The following is a 12,928-nucleotide window of genomic DNA, read 5'->3' on the forward strand; positions in this document are numbered from 1 at the left end:
CTGAGTCGAAAAGGGCTAGGGGAAATATCTGATCGGCATTGAGTTTTTCAGATAAGACAAGATTGGGACTACGTAGACATACAATAATGCTTTGGTAGTCACGCTCAGGATAAGAGGGTATGATGTGAAGAAGGTGATGGTAGACCAGGGTAGTGGTGCAAAGATTATGTACCCTGACTTACACAAAGGGCTAGACTTGAAACTGGAGGACATGACAGCCTATGATTCACCATTTATAAGCTTTGATGGGAAAGTTGTCATTCCAAAAGGCCAGATTAGATTACTTGTGCAAGCAGGTTCAGAGGTAGTGGAGGTGGACTTTATTGTGGTAGATGCTTACTCTCCCTACACAGCCATTGTAGCAAGACTTTGGCTTCATACTCTAGGAGCTGTTTCCTCAACTCTACATTTAAAGGTGAAATTTTTGTCTGGGGACCAGATTGAAGAGCTGGTTGGGAGCCAATCCGTGGCTAGGCAGTGTATGGCGGCTGCAATTATGCATAAACCTGAGGTTGAATCCTCAGCCTCTACTGAGAGGGGCTCATAGCAATCAAGGACCCCGGTCATGCCCGTGGAGGCAGTGTTAGAAAAGCCTGTGTGTGAGAAGCTGGAGGAAATTGTTATAGACGATGACCCGGAGAAATTTTTTCAGGTCGGAGTTCAGTTGCCTCCCCAAGAGAAGGAGGAGCTAGTTATATTTTTGAAGAGGAACATCGATATATTCGCGTGGAATGCTTATGAAGCCTTCGAGGTAAACCCAAATTTCATTTGCCATCACCTAAATGTCAACCCAGCCGTCCTCCCAAAGAAGCAACGACCTCAACATTTATCTAAGGTGCATTCTGACGCTGTTAAGGTGGAAGTGAACAAGCTCAAGCAAGCAAGGGACTATCAAAGAAGTGTTCTACTCAGAGTGGTTGGCCAATACAGTAATAATAAAGAAGAAGAATGGGAAGTGGTGCATATTTGTTGACTTTACAGATTTGAATAAAGCTTGTCCTAAGGATCCTTTTCCTATGCTTCGGATAGACTAGTTGGTCAATGCTATTGTTGGTCATCCTCAGATGAGTTTTCTGGACGCCTTTCAAGTATATCACCAAATACCTTTGGCTTTAGATTAGATGACCAAGAGAAAACAACTTTTGTTACTCCTATAGGGAATTATCACTACAAAGTAATGCCCTTTGGCTTGAAGAATGCTAGGTCTACCTATCAGAGGATGATAACCAGGATGTTTGAGCCACAACTAGGAAAGAACATTAAGATTTATATAGATGATATGGTGGTCAAGAGTAAAATAGAGTTCAGGCATGTTGGTGATCTCGAGAATGTATTTGAGATATTGCGAAAACACAATCTTCGCCATAATGCTTCTAAATGCTCTTTCAGTGTTGGTTCAGGAAAATTCTTAGGGTACATGGTCACTCACCGAGGATTGAAGTCAATCCTGACCAAATCAAAGCAATCAACAATTTACAACTACCTCGAAACCCTAAAAAGGTCCAAAAGTTGACAAGGATGACAGCTGCTTTGAACCGGTTCATTTCTCAATCTGCAAACAGGTGCAGACCCTTCTTCCAATTGTTAAATAAGTCGAAGGGCTTTGAGTGGACCGAAGAATGTGTTTTGGCCTTCCAAAAATTAAAAGAATACCTGTCTCGGCCGCCTATCATGTCTAGTCCCGAGGTGGATGAAGTCTTGTTTGCATATATTGTTGTTGCTTCCCATGCGGTGAGCTTGGTGCTGATACGAATTGACAATAGTGTGCAAAGGCTGGTTATTATGTGCCAAGTCATTACAGGAAGCCGAAGTTCATTACTTACCCATGGAAAAGGCCATTTTGGCAGTAGTGCATGCCAAACATAAGCTCCTTCACTATTTCTAATCTCACACAGTTGTCGTCTTAACTCAACTTCCACTTAAGTCACTTCTTCGAAGTGCTGACTACACTAGAATGATAGCCAAGTGGGGTACGATTCTAGGGGCTTTTGATATCAAGTACATGCTCCACACCTTCGTAAGGGGCTAAGTCCTGGCTAACCTCATGGCTAAATTTGCCAAGCCCTCACTAGAAGAGAATGCCAAGAGGCCGTAGATGGATGAAAAATCAGTTGGCATGATTTCCCTCAAGGAACCTCTATTATGGAAAATGTACGTTGACGGAGCAACGAATCAAAGAGGATATGGAGTGAGGCTAGTTTTGGTACCTCCTAAAGGAATTACTATTGAGAAATCCCTAAGATTGGGATTCTCGGCCACCAATAATGAAGCTAAGTATGAAACTCTACTAGTATGAATGGCTATGGTTCAGAAGATGGGGGGGAAAATAGTGCAGATGTTCTCAGATTCACGATTAGTACTGGGCCAGGTGGAAGGAGAGTTGGAGGCTAGGGATCTAAGAATGCAAGAATATTTGAACCAGGTGAGACATTTACAGTCAAAGTTTGAATCTTTTGCCTTAGTACAGATCCCCAGAAGCTGGAATACCCATGCAGATTCCCTGGCCACCCTTGCGACATCCTCTGTGCAAGGCCTACCTCGAGTTATCCTTATTGAAGATCTATGCAAACCTACGGAGATGAACGGTGACATTATCCGAATTCATCAGATCAGGGTGGGACCTAGTTGGATGGACCCCGTAGTGTTATTCCATAAGGAAGATGTCTTGCCTGAAGAGAAGTCTAAGACAGATAAAGTGCGTAGAAAGGCATCTCGGTTCTGACTATCTGATGATCAAAAGTTGTACAAACGCTCTTTTTTTGGACCATATCTGCTGTGTATACACCCTGAAGCAACATAGCTACTTTTGGAAGAGTTACATGAAGGGATTTGTGGAAGTCACATTGGAGAAAGGTCTTTATCTCATAGGGCTCTTACATAAAGGTATTGGTGGCCAAATATGCAAAAGGAAGCACAAGAGTATGCGAAGATATGTGACCAATGTCAGAGGTTTGCTCCCAACATTCATCAACTAGGGGGCGTCCTTAATCCTCTATCCAGCCCTTGGCCTTTTGCTCAATGGGGCTTGAATATTGTAGGACCCTTCCCTAAGGCTGCAGGGAATAGGAGATGGCTGCTCGTAGGCACAGATTATTTCACTAAATTGGTTGAAACTGAGCCACTGTCAAATATCAGGAATTTGGATGCAAAAAGATTTGTTTGGAAAAATATTGTCACCAGGTTTGGAATTCCTCACACCCTTATTTCAGATAACGGCCTTCAGTTTGATAGTAAGGCCTTCAGAAGATATTGTTGCGATCTAAGCATTATAAACAGATATTCCACCTTGACTTATCCATAGGGGAATGGACAGGCTGAGGCCGTCAATAAAATAATAGTGAATGGGCTTAAGAAGAGGTTGGATGATGCTAAGGGAAAATGGGTGGAAGAATTGTCACACGTCCTTTGGACGTATCGAACTACCCCCCGAAGATCAACGGGGGAGATACCATTTTCAATGACCTATGGGGTCGAGGCTGTAATTCCTCTTGAAATCGGTTTTTCAACACTGAGGATGAGTTCTTTCACTCTAGACAATAACGATGAGTTATTGGGAAGAAGCTTGGATTTGGTCGAAAAACGAAGAGAGAACGTCATGGTTCAATTAACATATTATTAACACAAGCTCAAACAAGGCTATGGTTCAAACGTGAAGCTAAGGCCACTGGCGCCAGGGGATTTGGTTTTAAGGAAAGTTCTGGGTACTGCAAAAAACCCAGTGTAGGGAAAATTAGGGCCCAACTAGGAAGGGCCATATCGCATAACCTCGGTGGCTGGGATAAGGGCTTATTATCTTAAAGATCTAGATAACAATGTTGTACCACATCCTTGGAATGTAAATAACTTGCGAATGTATTATTATTAATGAAGGTTCTTTATGTTATATATTGTTTATTACTTTATACATTACATTTTTCATTATGGTTAAGTATCAAACAGAACATTGATCATGCCTGGCTCCTCGGACCATATACCTTGGATAAATTGATATTTCAAGTCATCTTTCTAAGTATCAAATAGAATCTTGGTCATGCCTAGCTCCTCAGACCACATACATTGGGTAAATTGATATTTTTAGTTATTTTACTAAGTGTTAAACAGAACCTTAGCTATGTCTGGTTCCTCGAACCATCTACTTTGGGTAAATTAACACTTCAAGTCATTTTTTAAGTATCAAACGAAACATTGGTCATACCTGGCTCCTCGGACCACATACCTTGGATAAATTGATATTTCAAGTCATTTTTCTAAGTGTTAAATAGAATCTTAGTTATATCTGGTTCCTCGGACCATCTACTTTGGGTAAATTAACACTTCAAGTCATCCTTCAAAGTATCAGATAGAGCTTTGGTCTTGCCTGGCTCCTCCGATCACATACCTTGAAGACCCCCAAAACAGTGATCTGAACAAGTGAATGTTCATGAGCATCACTTAAAGCATTTGTAAGTAAATCAAACATATTTATTGTCTGGTCTATATCTGATTACTTCCTTAAGATCATTAAGTTATGTGGGGAATGATGTGAATGATTGTTCTGTTGTGGTGTATGGATTTTTGCAATTACAAGGGTGTTTTGCTAATTTTGTTGACTTACTAATTTTTGTTCTGTTTATTAGTTAAAAAGGTATTATCATTTATACAGATAACAAAGTGGGGCATATCTCATTGTTTTGCTAATTAAGTGCTAAGTAAAACGGAAATTATACAAGGAAAGATACAAGCATCACAATCATGAATAAAGGAATCGTAACTTTCATTGATTTAAGCCTTGGGAAGAGGCAAATTGCTTACAAAAGGTCAAGTTACATTATAATTAAAAAAGAAAAAAGAAAAAAAAAACTAAGTCTAAGAGATAGAAAAAAGACGAGGACAAGTCAGGGCTTCATCTTTAGTACAAGTTTGTCCTTGGAAGTCTTTAGAGGCTGGTTGGGAGCCGTGTAAGTAGAAGCAGGCCCCTTAAGCTTGGAGTCTTCCTTAGTGGGGATGGGGAGGGTTGCTAGCACAATTTCCATCGGTTGGGTAGATTCCTTCTCCTTGACAGGCTCCTTGGGGGCATTGGGGACTTGGGCAGCATCATGAGCTGCTTCTTGGGTTGTTTCTGTTGGTTTCCCAGTAGCCTCAGAGTGCTTAGTCTCCTCAGAAAGATGACCAGAGGAAGGAAGGGCTTTGACAGGACTGTCCTCTCTAGCATCTACTCCCTGGGAGGTAGCATCAACCTTGGGGACAAATGGACTAGGTGCTCGAATAGCTAGAGCATAATAGACACTTTCTGCCTTCCAAAGGGCAGAAGAGGTATCAACCCCAGCCTGGGTAAGTGCCTCATTCCACACTTGGAGGCAGTAATGTCTACGTACCTCTTAGACCTCCAACCTAAGGTTTTCCTCGGTCTCAGCCACCCCAGCATCATATCCGTCCTGCTTAGCTTGATCCTTTGCCTTCTCAGCTTCCTCCTTAGCTTTTTCTGCTTCTTCTCTGGCTTTATTGGCCTCCTCCTTAGCCTTTTCAGACTCTTGGTTTAGGGCCTCCATTTGCTTATTCGTCGCTGTGTAGTCTTCATTGACCTGGCGAAGCTGCAGATGTTGAGTCTCGGCCTGCCTCTCAACTACTTTAAGAGCTGCCTTAGCGCTCTTTTTATCACTTTTTGCCAAGTTTAAACTGGCAGTTACCTCTTGCAGCTTTTTCTCTACCACCTCGAAGGTCTTCTGGGCAGTAACTCGCTTGACCTCCTCGTCCTTCATTGCTCTATGCGAGCTGATGATTATCTCCTTAACCCTGTGAGCAGCTTGGACGGCCTATTCCCATAAATAAAAAGGAACGAAGAAGCATAGTCAGGTCAGAAAAATTAAGTATAAACAAAACATAATAATAATAAAAGAAGGGAGTGAAAATTGAAGAAAATTTGGATGGTAATCTTACCATGGCAAGCTCCTTCTTCAATGTCATGAAGACCTCATGCTTCCTCATCTGCCTCAGGTTGGCCATATCCTCAAGTAGCAAAAGAGCTTGCTCTAACGCGTTAGCCACGCAGGCAGCTGTTCCTAGGTCAGAACTTCTAATGGAGGCGTCGGCAATGACAGTGTTGTCGTCTAGGATCATGGTCGGGGCCCAAACTAGAGCAGATGCAGGGGCTTGAACCTCGACCCTCTTCTTCAAAGCCGTCTAAGATGTCCGAGCCTGCTTGGCCCCTTTTTGGGGCTCAACTTCCTTGGTAGGAAGACTCTTTCCCCCCTCTATCACATCTTTGCCCTTAGGCTGATCCCTTTTCCTTTTGAGATCAGCCTGGTCAGTACATTGGGGTTGGGTGGGTGGAAAGGAGGGAAGCTTGGGCTGTTTGGATTTCCCTTGCTCTTGGTCCTTGGGGGAGGGAGGTTTAGTTTTGGCAGTCTTACTTGGCTCTTGACCCTTCACCTGAGACTCCATCAGGTCTTGAAGGCTTTGTCGGGTCTTGCATTCGATCGGCATTGTGTCTGAGGTGGTGATTTCTCCTTACAAGAAGCTTGCTGGTTAAGAAGATGAAGTGCCGAGGTCACCGGCTGGACTTCCCGAGGAAGAAGGTTGGTTGAAGACGTCAAATTCATCCTCAGAATCTGAGACTTCAACAATTTCTTCCTCTTCCTTGATGATGGGTTGGGAGGAGGTCCCTTCACCAGTTGTATGTTGGGGTGGAAAAGGTACTGTAGGGATGCCTTCTAGTATAGGTTGTGTGGTGAGAGTATCTTCGGGGATAGGAGTGCCCTCAGGAAGAAGGAAAACCTCGGCAACAACACTTATCCGGTGTAGGCATGAATCTTTTGCTCTTGTCACACACTTCGGTGCCTGGAAGGTTTTGGAGATGGGAATATAGCCAGGGAACAATTGTGCTGCTTGGAGCTGATTATCAGTGTGAACAAACACTTCAGCCTTCAGTATCTCGTCTAACTTCGACTGGTTGACAAGACTGAAGTTCGAAATAGTAGCCCGTTTGTCTGCAAAACCATCAAGAAAAGCAAAAAAAAAAAGTCCTCAACAAAAATAAGACTAAATCAGAGGAAAATTTCTATATAGACACAAATAAAAGAAGAAGAAGAGGGGGTGATTATCAATAGTTGACCTAAACCTAGAGCCTGGTTTCCCCTCTCTCGTTGGACAAGGGAGGCCATCGTGCCATTCCCTAGATACGATCAGAAAATCTTTGTTTAAGCCCTTGTTGGAATCGGGGAGGCATTGGGTGAGCCTAACTTCGGGATACCTTGACTTTAGGTAGTATCCCTGCCCCGTTAGGTGGTGGAGATTGTAAATCCAATTAACATCGTGGTGGATGAGCCCCAAACCCATCCTCTCATTGAGTGCATCTACACAACTTAGGATTCTAAACATGTTCTGGGTAGGAGCTAATTTATGGGCCCTGAGGTAATCCCTAGTGACTGTGCCTATGGGGATTCTAATTCCCCCCTCTATAAAGGCGATCATTGGGATTGCTACTTTTCCCTCCCCCACCTTTTCTCATGCCACTCTCCTTCCTTACAATACCTAATAAACGCCCCCGACGGAATCCTATACTAGGTTTTAAAAGCCTCTAGTTTCTCCTTAGAGTCTACCAAAGAAGCAAATCCACCCATTTTTAAAGGAGGTTTGAAGGTATTAAAACGATAAAGAGAGGGATGAAGAGCCGAGGAGAAGACGATAGAAAAAAGAGAAGTAGATGAAAAGAAAATGAACAAAGAGATTTATGAAGACTTACGCTAGGAAGAAAAATCTCCTTGAACTAGTTCTTGGTAATTATAAAGGCATGTGTAGACTGGGAAATTTTGCATGTTTGTTGTATGAGTGTTGAAGTGAGAAGAATGATTTGATTTAGATGATATTTGTATCAAAGGAGGGTTACAAGCGGGAAAATTCCCGCCTACGTTCCTCATCACACCGTAGAACGTGGGGACATAAAGCCGTAGAAATTTAATGAGGGAGTGCCTTGCAAGCTGAAGCGTCAGGAGCGTGCCTCGAGCAGTTAAAAAGGCATTCGTGCGGCTAGAGGATATGTGCAATGGGCATAGAATGATTATGGTGACATCAAAATCCTCATTTCTTACCGAGGGACTAGAAAGAAGAATCTCGAGAGACTATTGTGGGGGAGGTGGGTCCATAAGTACATATTTATATGCATATTGGGCCAGAGGCCCAATCCAAGGACATTAAGTAGTCCGAGAATGGGTAAACATCTTACTAAGGGTCCATGTTAGTTTATAAAGAAGCGAAGTCTGATCGTAATCATCCTAGAAGTTGGTCCGAGGAGGAATGTATCCTCGGATCAGCTAAGCAGAGGTCGAAATGTATTATCCGCCATCCAGAGGCAACGTTCCATGAGACTCTGTTGATAAGGATGTGTATCACAGGGGTATAGGACAAAGGAAAGCTATGAAATATCTAAAGAAAAAGTTGCTGCCACCACATTGAATGCTCTGCATCTAACTCTCTGGCCGTATTAATGAGGAAGTGATGCCTGAGTAGCAGGGCTCAGCCTTATAGCTATCTTCAAAAGCTTCTGGAAGAGGCCGATGGGATAAATATCCTGCCCGGCAATTTGATCCATACGTGGAGGGTAGAGAGAGGAGAAAGGGAAGTATAAAAGAAAGAGGAAAGCCCTAGGATGGGGGGATCGAGAGAGGAAGAAATGAAACACTGTAGACATAAGAACAATATCTGTAATCTGTCTTTGAGAAATAGAAATATAAGATCTAGTCTCCTTGGCTTGAGTCCAAGGACAATTTTCGTTACACAAACTATCCCATCTGTGTCATATTGTGAGATAGCCCATTGTCTTTGCTATCTAAACTCATTAAAATCCAGATTTCTAACCCACTATCTACAAATTCATTGTATTGGGCTTTTTGGGCCTATTCCTTTCCTGTTTTTGGGCTTAGGTGCAAATTGTGTCCTTACATCTACCAAAGGCTAAAACTGAAACTCGCCTAATTCACCATTCATTCTTTATAAATTTAAGACTACATTAATTTTGTTATGAAATAAAATATTCTACATATAATACATTTTCAGATTTTGGTATAACAAATAAATTTTTTAGCAAATTATCAAAACCGGTGACTAGCCATTGGAATTGGCAGCTAAAACGGTGGCTCCAAAGACCGAATTGTCAGTAACCACCACCTTAGCGATGTTTCTAGTGGTCACCGGCAACACCAGTGAACAAAATAGCTACTTCAAGCATCGGCTATTCAATATTTGATGGGGTGAGGAGAAACCACTATTTTGTTTTGGTAAAATGTTTTACCAAAATTTTAAAGGTAACACGTTTTACTTTTATAAATGATTTTATTAACGGAAAATATTTTATAGGCAAACAAACTCCAGAAAATGGGAAAACATTTAAAAAAAAATATTATAATTTAAACATACCCGGCATAAAAATAAATACATTGTATCTGTCAAACACTAAGGGGCCGTTTGGTACAAGAGTTTAAACACATGTTTTCAGTTTTTGAACAACATTACACGTATTTCCATATACTTTTTCACCCATACATATTTCCAAAAAAATACAAACAAAATTACTAGAAAAATGATACCAAACGGCCCTAAAAATGGTAAAGAGTTTTTCATTTGAACTTTACTTTCTAGATTCTACAACAGTGTCAATGGACACTTCAATGTACGCACTCTTGCTGGGTGGGCCTAGTTGACCATGCGGAGACTGATAAATACTTTTTTAGTGTGCGTTTGGATACCGCTTATTTTGCTAAAAACTAAAATCTGAAAACAATTAAAAATTAATTTATGCAACACTATTCACTCTTTTAATACTGTAACTTTGCCTACTTGCACTGTTTATGTCCCATGATCAGTACAAGAGGCGCTTCGAGAAAAAAAGAAAAAAAAAGAAAAAAAAGAAGAAGGCAAATGCAAATGCAGATGTGAATCAAAGACGCGCAATACAAACGGTGCCTTAGTGTCACAAAGGCTTTTTCATCTTCTTATTTTTAGTGGGGATGGTCTTGTATGGATAATAACAACAACAACCCTCACTATCACATTTTATATCAAACAATTCTTGAATAAACACTGGTCATTGTTAAATTATTTAAATTCAAGTACGAAAATAAATATTTCTTATTGTTCTATTTGTTGATCATTTCTCACTTAAAAAAAAAAAATCAACTTGGTTATCATATTCTAGTGTAACAATTTCAAAATATACTTTCTCATTAAACTCTAGATAATTTTTTTCTGAAAAGTTAAGCTTTACTTCCCAACTGTATCCCAAACAAGTTCTTATGGTAAATAACAATTAATTTGCAAAGAGACAGGCAACTTGGCAACTGAAGAATCGAATTTCTAACCATTATAATATATAATTATATATGATATTTTCGGGGTTGAAATCAAATAATTTTAAAGGACTACTGGTTAGTGTGGCACGTGCAACTCTTGAGTGAAAATATTAAAATAAAATTTTTATTTGAAGAAGTATGAAATTATATAAATAAAAAATGTATGTCATACAAAGTTAATCTTATTTGTATAAGAATTTTGATAGTTAATCACACACATAGTTATGGAAGCTATTTAATATGTGAATATCTATTTTATTATAATAGTTTCTTATTACTTATTTGCTAAAGGCAATATCCACTCACTAAAAACTTCTAAAAATGATAACGAATATCATCATTTTTCAACAATAAACAACTTATTTATGCTAAGACATTGTCACAATATATAAATTTTCGTAACGAATGAAGTTATATGCTACAATTGAATTTCTTTATCAAATACCTTCAACAAAACACCACAATATGATAACCTAGGAAAACCGATGAAACAAACCATTTTAAGGTAAAAACTTGGGGAGGATTTGACCTAACAATCCTCAAGGTATAACAAATCCACTCTAAGAGAATTAAAGTTTTTACAATCAGATTTAACCCTAAATCTATTGCTACCTCAAATAGTTACTTACTGACACGACTACGTGTAAACTCCGAATCTACAGCCTCCTTCTCTTCTTTGGACTTACTGCAACAAAAGCACCTACGCTTGTGACTTTGAGATCCCACTCAAAGGTTTTAGATCACTTTCAGTTGTTGATCTTTGTAGCAGCAACTAGGTTCTACCAACGCTTGATTGTAGATCTTACTCTGGTATACGCTTATGTCAATAGAAAGTATAAAACCTCTCAAATTTCACAAAGAGTAACACACAAGTCTTCCAAAAGTCTGCAAAACATAATTAGGGTTTTCCTATTATATGCGGACAAGTTAGATTGAAACTCTAAACATTTTCGCGAGCATAGGTCTGGTTTAAGCATTCAATAGAATCCAATTTCTGCGATTTTTGATCAATCGGGCCTAATTCTTAATCGATTAAGCTCGGCAATTTCTAATTCTTCTTTTCTACAGTCAGCTTGAAACTTACACCTTTGAGTAATGCTTAACACATTAACTAGACATGTTTTGTTTTCAATTTGCCAACACATATAAAATATGATTCTAAACATTTAATCCTAAATCTTTAAAACCTAAAAATAAGCTTTCATTAGGGTTTAACTAAGAAAATAACAATATGACATATTTGCTCTTTTCAAAAATGTTAATGGAAAAATTTCTTGATTTTAAAGTTTAAGGAGGAATTGTGAACTACCCCAAACATAAAAGATGAAAAGTGTTTTAATCCTAAGTTTTGTGTGTATGTGTAAAACTATGTGTTTTCACTTAAAATGGCACCTAAAGATAAAAATACAATAAAAAAATACAAAAAGTCAACCCAAGAAAACTGTATGTAAAACAATGAATTTTGGCTCAACAAAGTTAATTAAACCAAAAAAATAATAATAATCTAGAAATACAACAAAATGGTATAGCATTTTCATAATACCTTTATAATTTTGTTATATTTTATTGACACTTCAGCAGTTGTGAATATTTTATGACAATAACAAGATGTCTTAACATTTTCACAAGAGAAATGTTATGTCTACATCATTTTCACAACAATCATAAGCAATAGATTGTTACGAGTTGTTATTGGTGGGTAAAAAAGTAATTTCATTGGTAATTTTAAATTAGAACTAATAACAATTTACCACAAATGATTTGTTATGAAAGTGTTGTGAAAAATGTTATGCATGTAACATTTTTTTTTCTTGTCACAATATCTTTATTTTTAATTGTGGTTAGTTCCAATATGATATTTTATTTTGACCTATAAGGAATTAAAACTTTAGAAATTATAAAAATATTGTGACAATTTGTTGTATTAATATTTTATATATATATATATAATTAGAAGAAAAAAAAGTTGACCAATGAGCCGTATGTATTGAACAAACAAAAAAGTACTGTAGTTATTATTGTAACTTTTACACTAATTTGTTATGAAAGTGTTGTGAGAAGTGTTGTGAGAAGTGTTGTGGATGTAGCACTTCTTTTTTTCCAATATCTTTATTTTTAGTTGTGGTTAATTCCAATATGATATTTTATTTTGACCTATAAGGAATCAAAACTTTAGTAATTATGAAAATATTATGACAATTTGATGTATTAATATATTTTATATTATACACACACACACATATATATACACATATAAACTGGGTCTCATATGTATATAAAAAATTTGAAAAAAAAAAAAGTTGACCAAACGATATTACCGACAACAACAAAAAATGCTAATAAACAGTATATATTGAATAAACCAAAAAGTATTGTAGTTATTATTGTAGCTTTTACACATTCGCGCTTTACCATAAATGATTTGTTATGAAAGCGTTGTAAAAAATGTTGTGAATGTAGCATTTTTTTTTCACAATATCTTTATTTTTAGCTGTGATTGATTCCAATATGATATTTATTTTGGCCTGTGTAAGGAATTTAAATTTAGCAATTATGAAAATATTGTGACAATTTGTTGTATTAATATATATATATATATATATAAA

The 12,928-nt window shown here is 38.3% G+C and overlaps 1 protein-coding gene across 1 annotated transcript; it reads left to right on the top strand.

Annotated features, from left to right (window-relative positions):
* The first annotated feature begins 565 nt into the window (after window positions 1-565).
* LOC142620259 (uncharacterized) lies at window positions 566-1,866 on the top strand. Its single transcript, XM_075793657.1, has 3 exons — window positions 566-929; window positions 1,065-1,413; window positions 1,563-1,866. Exons 1-3 carry the CDS (start codon window positions 566-568, stop codon window positions 1,864-1,866), a joined length of 1,017 nt encoding a protein of 338 aa, XP_075649772.1.
* Window positions 1,867-12,928: the final 11,062 nt, after the last annotated feature.

Source organism: Castanea sativa, chromosome 12, assembly GCF_040712315.1.
Source record: "Castanea sativa cultivar Marrone di Chiusa Pesio chromosome 12, ASM4071231v1".
In the NCBI taxonomy this organism is placed as follows: Eukaryota; Viridiplantae; Streptophyta; class Magnoliopsida; order Fagales; family Fagaceae; genus Castanea; species Castanea sativa.